We start from the raw sequence: 13,430 nt of genomic DNA, 5'->3' as shown, positions 1-13,430 counted from the left end.
GGGACGTGGCGATCGGGCGGGAAGGGGCTGCTGGACCGCGTATTCCCTCACACTAGGAAGGAAGGAGTGAAAGGGAAAGAGATTCTGGGCCAAGGGGATGAAGAGGGAGAGAAATAAACCCACAGCAGGAAATAAAGGGGAGGACAGGCAGATGAGCCAGATGCTTGAAGCAGAGGGGGGTGGTGGTGGGAGAAAGAGGGAAAGAAGCTAGATGGGGTTGCAGAGAAGAGACACATTGGTGTGGAAGAGGAAGAGAGGGGAAATCTGGACACAGGAAGGTAACAGAAACAGAGGGGAAATTATGTGCATGGGAGCATAAGGAGAGACATAAAGAGGACATACATGTGGATGGTATATGGACACAGGGAGGGCAATACTAGATACATAGGGGAGATATTAGAAATGGGGAAAGTAAGAACACAGAACCGAGATGGTTTGTGCAGATGAGATCAGATGGTTTGTGGGGACAGAATGGGGACCAAGCTTGCAGGCTCCGGCAGCTTGCACAAATTACATTGTAACGTGCCATGAAGGTAAGAGGGAGGGAGATGGTCGGACTGTGTGAGGGGTGCTGAAGGGGGTAGCGAGAGGGAACGGTAGTGCTGGAAAGGAATGGAACAGACGCTGAAGGGGGTGGAGAGAAACAGACGCTGAAGGGAAATGTGGAACAGAGAGTGGGGAGAAGACGTTGAAGGGAAGTGGGGAAGACAGAGTGGGCAATTGGAGGGGGGGGTGAAGGGAGAGGCACAGTAACAGAAAAAATGGAAGACGCAGAGAGAAAACAGGCAGTGGATGGAAGGAATTGAATGAGAAGATGAGGAAAGCAGAAACCAGATAACAAAAGGTAGAAAAAAAAATTATATTTATTTTCTTTTTTTTTGCTTTAGGATAATTAATATATTAGTTGTGCTGATAAAAATTTATAAACAAAGCCCTGCCAGCTGAACACCTCTTTCTCTAGTTCTGCAGCCAGAACTTTGATTTATAAGGAAGGAATAAGCTAAATATTGCAGTACTGAGGCTTGTATGGATGCTGCGGGGACAGTAGTCACCGGGGCAGGGACAGTGGTCGCTGGGGCAGGGACAGTGGTTGCGGGGATGGGATGGGGACAGTGGTTGCAGGGACGGGGCGGGGACAGGGACGGTGGTTGCGGGGATGGGGTGGTGACAGATTTTTTTTCCCCATGTCATTCTCTAACTCCAGCCTATTCAACCATCCTGTTGCTTGCAGGATATCTACTTTAAAGTCTGACCAGTAATGTCCTCAAGTACCAAATTAGTGGAGTTCCCATTGATGCCCTCCCCAGCCCATCCTTCCTGCAACCTCAAGTTATGCCCCCTGGTTTTATCATTTTCCCTTCTCTGGAAAAGATTTGGTTCTATTTTAATGCCTTTCAAGTATTTAAATGTCTGTATCATATCTCCCCTGTCTCTCCTTTCCTCTCCTTTAGAATATACATGTTTATGTCTTCCAGTCTCTTCTCGTACTCTTTTGGTTCAATCTCCTTACCATTTTCGTAGAGTTGAGAGGAGGAGGAGGTCTGTTTCCACTCCCCTCCGGCATGCACTCCGAAAGGACTGCCTACACTAGAAAAAAACAACCCCTGGAGGAAGAACCCAAAGCAGAAACCCTGCCATGCTGATACCTATGAAACTCATGAAGACAACCTCGGCCCAATCCTCCTGTACCAGACTGCCGAGACCTGTCCTCTGGTAACTGAGACACCTTGGAATCACCTAAACTCTGCACCAGCTTGTCCAAGTCTTCTCCAAAGAGAAAAGAGCTTTTAAAGGGAAATTTGTTGAGCTTGGATTTGGAGGCTGAGTCCGCCAATCAACCACAGAACCACAAGGTACATCTAGTAGCCACCCCTAAGACCAGAGACTTAGCTGAAGCCTGCAACAAATCGTACATGGCATTCGAAAGATAAGAAGAGCCAAGCTCAATCTTAGGAACCTTCTGATCCACTAGAGACCAGTTGTTGGACTCCCTATTTAACATGTACTCGGCCCACCTGAAGTGTGCTCTGTCCACCAGACCACCACAAATCGCCGCCTGGACCGCCAAGGCAGTTACATCAAGATTCTGCTTAAGAAGAGATTCCATCTTCCAGTCCTGGGCCGAGCCCCCCTCCACCAGAACCATGGCCTAAACCACTGCAACTACAACCGGCGGACATAAGGAATCCCTGTCAGAATCAGGAATAGGATAAAGCCAGGACATAGACCGTGTTAGCCAAAAAGGGACGTCTGGGGACTTCTACTGCACTTGCATGATATCCTGATGCATAGGAAAAGATCAGGAAGCCGTCCAAAGAGGATCCACCAACTGAGGGGCTCTTTAGACTTCTTCAAAACGCAAAACAGATAACACCTGAAGGATGAGCTCCTGAAGTTCCTCCCAGTGAAAAATGTGCCCAACTGAAGTGTCCTGCCCGGCGGGTGGCTCCAACACCCAGTTACCTGCGTCATCTGCCCCACCCCCACCCCCGAGGGTCCTGCAGATCCCTGGAGAGACCCAGGTCCCCATCTGGCGACACATCATCATCCAGAAACACCATGTCCTCCAATGAAAGACACTGCCGCTTAGGCAGGGAGTGGAGGGAGCGCTGACATAGAAGAAAAAGATCCTCAGATGAAGCCAAGACCACAGGGGCATTCAAAGGACCACCAGCTGCATGCAGGCAGTATGCCTTTTACATAGCCAGCACAAAATCTGAGGAAAACCCCATCGGCAGGAGAGAATCACGCTTAACCGCAGAAGAAGAGGCCTGCCCGATCTGTTCCTGCCTTCCCAATCTAGGTGGGACTCCAAGCCAAAATGGCGGTTTCTCAACAAAGAAGAAAAGCCCGCCAAAAAAGGCTCTCCCGAGGTCGAAAACACTGAAGAGGCTTGAAGAAAACCAGCCACTAAAAGAAAATCCCCAGAAAACCCTCAACACGATGGCAAGGGAATCCCTAGTGCCTACAGCGGTAAGGGAATCCCGGGCCTCCTCACTGGCGGCAGCCATGACAGCTGGAAAAGCCCCAGAGCCTACAGTGATTGGGGAATCACGGGCGTACCCACTGCTCATGGCCAACTTTCCCTTCACGGCCACCGGGGAATCCCTCCTGCTGATATGCAAAGCCAACCCTGATGAGGATTCCCCTTCGCGCAGCCGTGAGCAAAAACAATAAATGCCAGCCGCATTAAGACCACAAGGCTGGCATTTAGAAGGAGAAAAATTAATGTATGAAAGGCTTCCTTTCAGACTGGCACTAATAAACCTGAGGCAGTGCCATTGAGTTTTCTTTTTTTTTTTTACTTTAAATGTTAAAGGAGAAGATCCCAAAGGCTCTCCAGACTGTAGTCAGTGCCTTCAGGCAAGGCATACAGCTGAAGCACCACTAAATAAACATTGGGGAAGTGGGGGAAATGGAGGGAGGAAGGGACTCAGCCACCCGAATGTGACACCCCTAAGGTTTAACATGATCCCTGTGGTACCCAAGCTCAATCTGGGCAATAAAAAGTCAGAAAAGGCACTTGCCTATCCTCTGCAACAGTCCCTAAGGCAAGGCCTGGAAAATAGAACAGAACTGCACAGGCTTACCACCTCCATCTGCTGGACACTAAGAACAAACTGATTCTAAGGAGGACTGCACAGCTCACTTGTACTGATGATAGAATTCAGTTTGTTCTCAGTCTCCACCTGCTGGTAAAGGAGCGTAAACCCATCTGTCTGTGCCGGTCCGGAGGGACACTAAAAAGAGATTTTTGTAAAAAAAAAAAAAAAAGATGAGCAAAGTAATTTAATTAGCCTTCTACAGTATGATTCTGAATGCTATTATGCTGAATGTCCTCAGAAAATTTGGTGGCATAGTAAAAGACATGACCACAAATAGGTCAGCTCTGTCTTTAATAGCAGCTGAGCTGCCAGAAGAATCTGACTCTGTACTTACCTCTTCATCCTCCCGCACAACACTTTGTTTGGCACGGGCAATGATAGCTTCCAACTCATGGAAGCGCCGCTCCATTTCCTGCAGTCTGGTGCGGGCCTGCTGCTGCTCCCGCCGGATGCGTTCCAAAAGCTTCTTGCCATGCTCTTCTGCCACACATGGGCTCTGTTGCCACTGCTGGATGCGCTGTGGCAGAATCTCATAGATGCGGCTGTGAGGTTTGGGAGATTGAAGGCAAAAAGGGTTAAATCAAGAGGGTGAACAGTAGCATCCATCTCCTCTCTATCAATTGTGTCCTTTAAAATTGTAATATGGAGGAAGTGACATGGCATTTATTTAAAAGATTAAACTCCCTCTTTGGCGAACTCAGTTATACTTATTTAATTCAGTAAACTATTAAAATGTCAGATATATGATACTACTCTATGCTGTTGCAACAACAAGATAAAATTCAATTGATGAACACTTATTTATTCCTGTTTTTAAATCATCATATTTATTGGTAGGGAGGGAGAAGTGCAATGAAAATGACATGGGGGACAAATTTTTCCCCGTCACCGTAGGTACTCAGTTTCACCATCCCCGCGCTGTCCCTGTCCTTGTCCCATTCCTGTAAGCTCTGCCTTAACTGCACAAGCCTCAAACACTTATGATTTTAAAGTGTCTGAGGCTTGTACAGATGAGGACAGAGCTTGCAGGAATGGGGCAGGGACAGGAAAAGAACTCGCCAGGACGGGACAGGAAAATAAGTTCTCAAGGGGATGGGGAAAAATTTGTCCCCCACGTCATTCTCTATTCAGCACTTAATAGGTCAGTTTAACTGCAGAAATAGGACCGCATAAAAGTCAGTCCTATCTTTATGCAGTAACTCATAGCTGGCTATATTAGCTGGTTCCATAAAATCAGATATTAATGCAGAAGCCTAGACAGGGCCCGACACTAAATATCTGGGAATAATGCCCAGCAGTGGTCAGCAAATAACATTGAGCACTGCCAACTGAATATTGAACCTAATGATTACACATCTTTACCCAAGCCACCTGCATGTACACACAAGCCTTTCCCCTCCCCTCTTACTTGGCCGCTAGTTTCATGCCACAGTCATCGGAGCAATACTTGGAAGCGGCACGGGCGGACTGGACACAACTGGGCCCCAGGCACTGGCGAGATGAGGTCATGTCTCTACTTTCCACTCGCTCTGAGTGCCGGCTTTTCTCTCGGTGTTTCTGCTTTTGCTTGTGTCGCCTGTATTTCTCCTCTTTCTGAAGTAAGTTAGAGAGAACGGGGAAAAAGCACAGTTACTTACCGTAACAGGTGTTATCCAGGGACAGCAGGCAGATATTCTTAACGCATGGGTGACGTCACCGACGGAGCCCCGGTACGGACCTTTTTAACTAGAAAGTTCTAGTTGGCCGCACCGCACATGCGCGAGTGCCTTCCCGCCTGACGGAGGAGTGCGTGGTCCCCAGTTAAGATAAGCCAGCTAAGAAGCCAACCCGGGGAGGCGGGTGGGACGTAAGAATATCTGCCTGCTGTCCCTGGATAACACCTTTTACGGTAAGTAACTGTGCTTTATCCCAGGACAAGCAGGCAGCATATTCTTAACGCATGGGTGACCTCCAAGCTAACAGAGAGGGAGGAGGGATGGTTGGCCATTAGGAAAATAAATTTTGTAACACGGATTGGCCAAAGTGTCCATCCCGTCTGGAGAAGGCATCCAGACAGTAATGAGTAGTGAACGTGTGAACTGAGGACCAAGTGGCAGCCTTGCAGATTTCCTCGATGGGAGTGGAACGGAGGAAAGCCACAGAAGCAGCCATAGCTCTGACCCTGTGGGCCATGACCGCACCTTCCAGTGAGAGACCGGCCCGAGCATAACAGAACGCAATACAGGCAGCAAGCCAATTGGAAAGCGTCCGTTTAGAGACAGGACGACCTAGACGGTTAGGATCGAAGGTCAGAAAGAGCTGAGGGGACGAGCGGTGTGCCCTGGTACGGTCAAGGTAGTATGCAAGGGCACGCTTACAATCCAGCGTGTGCAACGCCTGTTCCCCAGGATGAGAGTGGGGTTTAGGGAAAAAGACAGGCAACACAATGGACTGGTTGTGGTGAAAAGCCGAGACCACCTTGGGAAGGAATTTAGGATGGGTACGCAGAACCACCTTGTCATGGTGAAAAACAGTGAACGGTGGATCGGCGACCAGTGCATGCAGCTCACTAACCCTCCTGGCAGAGGTGATGGCAACGAGGAAAAGCACCTTCCATGTTAGAAGTTTGAGCGAAGTTGTGGCAAGAGGCTCAAAAGGGGGTTTCATGAGGGCTGATAAAACCACATTCAGGTCCCAGACGACAGGAGGAGGCTTCAGAGGTGGTTTGACATTGAAGAGGCCTCTCATGAACCGGGAAACCAGTGGATGAGCCGTGAGAGGTTTTCCGTGGATAGGCTCATGAAACGCAGTGATGGCACTGAGGTGGACTCTGATTGAGGTAGACTTGAGGCCAGCGACGGACAGAGAGAGCAAATAGTCCAGTACAGTTTCCACCGCTAATGAGGTGGGATCGTGATGATGCAGCAGACACCAAGAGGAGAACCTGGTCCACTTCTGATGGTAACATTGGAGGGTGGCCGGTTTCCTGGAGGCATCCAAAATGCGACGGACAGGCTGAGACAGATTCTCTGGAGAGGTCAGCCCGAGAGAAACCAAGCTGTCAGGTGGAGCGAAGACAGATTGGGATGCAGTAGAGACTGATGTTGCTGCGTAAGTAGAGTAGGAAACACAGGAAGAGGAATGGGCTCCCTGGAGCTGAGCTGAAGCAGGAGGGAGAACCAGTGTTGACGAGGCCACCGAGGAGCGATGAGAATCATGGTGGCCCTGTCCCTGCGGAGTTTGGCTAACGTCCGCAACATCAGAGGTAGTGGAGGAAAGGCATAGAGGAACCGATCCGTCCAGTCGAGCAGGAATGCATCTGGGGGTCAGACGATGAGGAGAGAAGAGTCTGGAACAGAACTGGGGCAGTTGATGGTTGTGAGGTGCTGCAAAGAGGTCAACCTGCGGAGTGCCACAGCGAGCAAAGATGAAGTGGAGAGTGGACGGGTCCAGAGTCCACTCGTGAGGTTGAAGAATGCGGCTGAGATTGTCGGCCAGGGAGTTCTGTTCGCCCTGGATATAGACAGCTTTGAGGAAGAGATTGCGGGTTGTGGCCCAGGTCCAGATGCGGAGAGCCTCCTGACAAAGGAGGCGAGATCCAGTGCCGCCTTGCTTGTTTATGTAGTACATGGCGACTTGATTGTCTGTGCACAGGAGAAGGACCTGAGGGCAGAGAAGGTGCTGGAAGGCTCTGAGAGCATAGAACATGGCTCTGAGTTCTAGGAAATTGATGTGATGTTGATGCTCCTGAGGGGTCCAGAGTCCCTGGGTGCGTAGATCTCCTAGGTGAGCTCCCCACGCATAGGGGGAGGCATCCGTGGTTATGATCATGGAGTGAGGGGGTAGATGAAAGAGTAGACCCCTGGAAAGATTTGAGGAGTTCAACCACCATTGAAGAGATTGCTGAAGAGACGATGTCACAGAGATGGGATGAGAAAGAAGATCCGTGGTCTGCGACCATTGGTTGGCAAGAGTCCATTGAGGTGTCCTGAGGTGGAGTCGTGCCAGAGGAAGCACATGTACCGTGGAGGCCATGTGGCCCAGGAGGACCATCATCTGTCGGGCAGGAATGGCGTGATGAAGGAGCACCTGACGACAGAGGTGGAGCAGGGTCCGTTGACGATCGGAGGGGAGAAACGCCCTCATTAGTGTGGTGTCGAGAACTGTTCCAATGAACTGAAGTCGCTGTGTAGGAAGCAGATGCGACTTGGGGTAGTTGATCTCGAACCCCAGGAGATGGAGGAGCGAGATGGTGTGAGGAGTGGCTTGCAGCACAAGCGGCGACGTAGGAGCTTTCAGCAACCAATCGTCCAAGTAGGGGAACACCTGGAGGTTGTGAGACCTGAGGAAGGCCGCCACCACAATAAGGCACTTGGTGAACACCCTGGGCGATGAATCGAGGCCAAAAGGTAGCACTTTGTACTGATAGTGACGGTGCTGTATCTGAAACCGTAGGTAGCGACGTGAATTCGGATTGATTGGGATGTGAGTGTAGGCCTCTTTGAGGTCCAGGGAACATAGCCAGTCGTGTTGAGAAAGAAGAGGGTACAGCATGGCAAGGGAGAGCATTCTGAACTTCTCCTTGACCAGACATTTGTTGAGGTCCCTGAGATCGAGGATGGGATGAAGGTCTCCTGTCTTCTTGGGAACCAGGAAGTAGCGGGAGTAGAATCCCTGACCCCTTTGGTCCGGAGGCACCTCTTCGATGGCATTGAGAAGAAGGAGGGATTGAACCTCCCTCAGGAGGAGGGGGGTTTGGGGGGAGTGAGAAGCAGACTCTACGGGAGGATTGTTCGGTGGAAGAGTCTGGAAGTTGAGAGAGTAGCCGTGGCGGATGATGTTGAGGACCCATTGGTCTGATGTGATGACCTCCCAACGGCTGAGGAAGATATGTAGACGTCCTCCAATTGGTTGAGGAAGAGGCAACGAGGGAGGAAGACTGGCTATGCCCTGGAGAGAGGAGTCAAAAGGGCTGAGAGGGTTTCGAAGGAGGGAGAGGCTTGGCAGGTTGACTAGACTGAGAACGAGCCTGAGTGTGTTGATGTTGTTGACGGGGCCGCCGAGGTTGCTGTGAAGGCGGATTGAGGGGTCTGGCAGAGAACCTGCACTGATATGAGGACTGTGGTCTGTAAGGGCGAGCAGGTGGGGCCTTTTTCTTAGGTTTAATAAGAGTGTCCCATCTGGTCTCGTGGGCTGAGAGCTTTTGGGTGGTCGAGTCTAGGGACTCCCCAAAAAGTTCATCCCCCAGACAGGGAGCGTTGGCTAGGCGGTCTTGGTGGTTGATGTCCAAATCAGATACCCTCAACCAAGCCAGGCGGCGCATGGCCACGGCCATGGCAGATGCACAGGAGGTGAGCTCAAAAGAATCATAAATAGAGTGCACCATAAATTTCCTCAGTTGAAGAAGGCTGGAAATTTGCTGCTGGAAGAGCGGAACTTTACGTTCTGGAATGTATTTTTGAAGGGTGGACAGTTGTTGAACCAGATGTTTCATGTAAAATGAGAAATGAAATGTGTAATTGTTCGCCCTGTTGGCCAGCATTGAGTTTTGATAAAGGCGCTTGCCAAACTTGTCCATCGTCTTGCCTTCTCTGCCAGGAGGGGTGGAGGCATAAACACTGGAGCCCTGAGTTTTCTTCAAGGTAGACTCAACCAGGAGAGATTCATGGGGTAGCTGAGGTTTGTCAAAACCCGGGATCGGGATGACCCTGTAAAGGCTATCCAGCTTACGGGGGGCCCCGGGGACGGTGAGTGGGTTCTCCCAGTTCTTATAAAAAGTTTCCCGCAGTATGTCATGTACGGGTAACTTGAGAAACTCCTTGGGAGGCTGTTCAAAATCCAAGGCCTCCAGAAAGGCCTGGGATTTTTTGGAGTCAGACTCTAGAGGGATAGAGAGAGCTGCTGACATCTCCCTGAGGAACCTTGAGAAGGAGGATTGCTCAGGCTTAGAAGTGGTATCGGGCGCTGAGGGCTCCTCGTCCGATGACGATGCGTCCTCCTCGGTACCGGGAGGGGAGTCTCCCCATAGGTCCGGGTCCCTGACATCAGTGTGCGCATGTCGAGATATCGGGGTGGAAGGCTCAGTATGGTGGGTCTTAGACAGAGACTTGCCAGAGCGCACCGAGACATTACCGGGAGAGGAAGAGCGAAGCTGGTCTCGGTCCCGGGAAGAACGGTGCCGGTCTCGGTCCGGAGAGGACCGGTGCCCCGCCTGGTACCCAGGAGGATCGGCATCAGCGTGGGTATGACCTACGGGGTGGGCACGAAGGTGTTCAGCCGAGAGAATCGGCATGGAAGAGTTAAGGGGTACCGATGGGGTGGATACCGGTTGGATGGCACGAGGCTCGGGCCGGTCTGGTACCGAAAGGAGCGGTGCCAGGAGGGTCGGTAACAGGTGCTGGAGTTGTTGCTGCAGCTGTTCCTGTAATTTGTCTTGGAGGATGGTCGCGATGCGATCATCCAGTGGTTGCACCGGAACCGCTTTTTTCTGCTTCGGTTCCTTAGGTGCCGCTCCACGCCCCGGCGATGAGGAGGCCGATGATGAGGCACTCACCGAGATCGGGGCGGAGCGTTTCCGGGGTCGGCGTGAAGCCGGTAGGACCGGTGTCGCCACTGTGGCTGGAGGGCGCTCAAGGGAGGTGGAAGGCTTCTTAGCCGGCTTACCTGGCGCCAGCAACGCCGATGAAGGATCGGGCGTCGTCGAAGTGGTGGGTGCCGATTTTGGCGGTACCGTAGTCGACGGAATCGGCTCCATAGCAGATGCGGTGCCGAAGAGGATGTTCTGCTGGATTTGTCGATTTTTTAGAGTACGTTTTTTAAGAGTAGCACAGCGGGTGCAGGAGTCCGCCCGATGCTCAGGACCCAAACACTGTAGGCACCAATTGTGTGGGTCAGTGAGGGAGATCGGGCGTGCACACCGCTGGCACTTCTTAAAACCCGGCTGCGGGGGCATGAATGGGAACACGGCCTCCGCAAAATCAAACCCGGAGGCTTGTATGATGGTAACAGGCCCCGCCGGGGCCGGCCTGAAAAATAAAGGAAAAAACAAAGGTTTTTTTTTTTTTTTTTTACAATTTAGAACGGAAAAGAAACCCGAAGGGAAAAAGAGAAAAAACAAGAAAATAACGCGAGCGGGAAGGCAAAAAGGAAGTTTTCAACGGCCGTTGAAACCACATGCAACTTCTTCGCTCCGCGGAAACGAAGAAACTGGGGACCACGCACTCCTCCGTCGGGCGGGAAGGCACTCGCGCATGCGCGGTGCGGCCAACTAGAACTTTCTAGTTAAAAAGGTCCGTACCGGGGCTCCGTCGGTGACGTCACCCATGCGTTAAGAATATGCTGCCTGCTTGTCCTGGGATAATAGCAGATAGGTTAAATTCTCTGAATAGGGGCATCACAAATACCTGTCCATACTACTGATCTATAGCAGTCCTGGAAATCTCCAACTCTAAACATTACAACAAAACATTGACACAGACAATATCATTATGGTGAAATGAACTATGATGTTATCAAAACCTCCACATAACCAGCTGCCTCCTCATTTTAGTATTCTGTTTTCAAAACATTTTAAACTGGATTCACAACTGAAATTTGGTTTTTTTGGGGTGAGAGTGGGGAATGGGAACTGAAAATAAGTGGCTGCTTCTACTCTTGAGACTTATCCACAGAGCAATAGCATTATATACTGGCTGACTGCACCTGCAATTCCCACAAATTTTCTTTCTAACCTTCCATGTGTTGATATAGGACTAGACTAATTTAATTTTGAGGGTCAAGCTCTGGTCCAGTCTTCTAACATGAAGAACAGAAGCTCTTTCCACTGCAAGGTCACGGCACAGCCTACCTTTTTCTCAGACTTCTTCTCCCGCCTCTTGACGTGTTTGACCTTTACGGCTCGCTTACGTAGCACAGGATCAAGGAAGGGTGTGTCATCTGGGTCACTCAACCAAGGCTATGGAAACAAAAGGTAGAGATAAAAACAATGAGAAAAAAAGCTGAGTAGGAACTCAATGAGCGTTGGGAGCAGTGCGGGCCATTTAGCGCGGCTCTCTGCGCTAAAAACCGCTAGCGCAGTTTCGTAGAAGAGGGGGTAAGTGTTAAATTTATCAGTGGCATGTCCACATGCATTTTCATTCCCTCAATCTCACCCTCTTTGGACACTGATAAATGTATACATACTGTGAACAGCAGCAGGGGAAAGGTATTTTCAGACAGCTTTTCATCATAACAAAAGGTTTGAAAATTGCCCTGTATCTACCTGTGTCTCATTCCTCCCCCCCCCCCACACACACTATTATTCAGTGAATAAGTGCACAATATTATCTAAAAACTATAATTTTAAAATGCTTCACTCCATACCACTTCATTTCTTAATACTGACAAATACTGAAGATTAAACATTTCTAAAGACAACACTAATTAAGTAAAGTATATACACACTTGATAATCTCATGAAGTCAAGGGTGAAAGCTCAGTAAATGTTCCAGCCATTATGACCTCCCCAGATCTTCAGCAGCACTTCTAAATAAGTTCCATTAGGGGATTTTTGCACAACTGCATAATCACAGCTCTGAACAAAGACCAGAGAAAAGTACTGGCTTGCATGGATCTCCTATCCCCTTACCAATCACATAACAAAGGAATGAGGAGAGTGGTTATGCATCCTCCTCCTCTTCTGCTATCTGGTGTCATTTACTATTACTACTACTTATCACTTATATAGCACTGAAAGGCGTATACAGCCCTGTACATTTTGACATTTATAGACAGTCCCTGCTCGGAAGAGCTTACAATCTAACTTGAACAGACAGACACAACATATAGGGATGGGGTGAAAGAAGTTAGCAGTTGAAAGTACTCTCAAAGAGGTGGGCTTTTAACTGGGCCTTGAACACTGCCAGAAATGGAGGCCGCCGTAGGGATTTAGGCAGCTTGTTCCAAGTATACGGTGCAGCGAAGCAGAAGGGACAAAGTCTGGAGTTGACAGTTGAAGAGAAAGATAGATAGAAGAGACTTACCAGCTGAACGGAGCTCAAGGGGGGGGTGATCATAGGGGGAGATAAGTGAAGAGAGATAGTGAGGGGCAGCCAAGTGAGTGCTTTTGTAGGTCAGTAAAAGGAGTTTGAATTGTAGTTTGCAACGGATGGGAAGCTAATGAAGTGACTTTAGAAGAGGGGTAATGCGAATATAGCGGCTCTCCCGGAATATAAGTCGTGCAGCCAAATTCTGGACAGATTGGAGGGGAGTGAGATGGCTAAGCAGAAGGCCTGAGAGTAGCGAGTTTCAATAATCTAAGCACAAGGTGATGAGGGCATGGATAAGTGTTTTGGTACTGTGCTCAGAGAGGAAGAGTTGCATTTTGGTACTATTATAGAGGAAGAAGCGGCAGGTTTTAGTGATATGTTGTATTTGGGCGGTGAAGGAGAGAGAGGAGTCAAAGATGAACTCAAGATTACGAGCAGACAAAACATGAAGGATGAGAATGTTGTCCACAGAGATGGAAAATGAGGGAAGTGGATAGGTAAGTTTAGACGGGAAGATGAGCAGCTCTGTTTTAGCCATATTCAAATTTAGATGGCGAGACATCCAGGTGGCAATGTCAGACAGACAGGCTGAGACTCTGGTTTGGGTTTTAGTAGAGATTTTGGGAAGGGTTAGGATAGCCGTTATAGTAGGTGATTCAATCATTAGGCATGTAGATAGCTGGGTGGCTGGTGGACGTGGGGCTTGCTTGGTTACTTGCCTGCCTGGTGCAAAGGTGGTGGACCTCACACATCACCTAGATAAGATTTTAGACAGTGCTGGGGAGGAACCTGCTGTCTTGGAACTAATGACATAGGGAAA

General features: G+C 49.7%; 1 protein-coding gene across 5 annotated transcripts in view; it reads right to left on the bottom strand.

Annotated features, from left to right (window-relative positions):
• The window catches only part of CXXC1 (CXXC finger protein 1), an 80,662-nt gene that overhangs the window by 32,783 nt on the left and 34,449 nt on the right, over positions 1-13,430 (bottom strand). For all 5 annotated transcript variants that reach the window (XM_033923896.1, XM_033923903.1, XM_033923912.1 and 2 more), the window contains exons 7-9: positions 11,431-11,538; positions 5,014-5,198; positions 3,940-4,147 (exon numbers count right to left, since the gene is read on the bottom strand). In XM_033923896.1, the coding sequence (XP_033779787.1) occupies positions 3,940-4,147; positions 5,014-5,198; positions 11,431-11,538 (501 nt within the window). The remainder of the gene's footprint in view (positions 1-3,939; positions 4,148-5,013; positions 5,199-11,430; positions 11,539-13,430) is intronic.

The sequence above is a fragment of the Geotrypetes seraphini genome, chromosome 1, assembly GCF_902459505.1.
Source record: "Geotrypetes seraphini chromosome 1, aGeoSer1.1, whole genome shotgun sequence".
NCBI lineage: Eukaryota > Metazoa > Chordata > Amphibia > Gymnophiona > Dermophiidae > Geotrypetes > Geotrypetes seraphini.
Note: the sequence above shows the minus strand (reverse complement) of the source record. Positions and strands in the feature narration are given on the sequence as shown.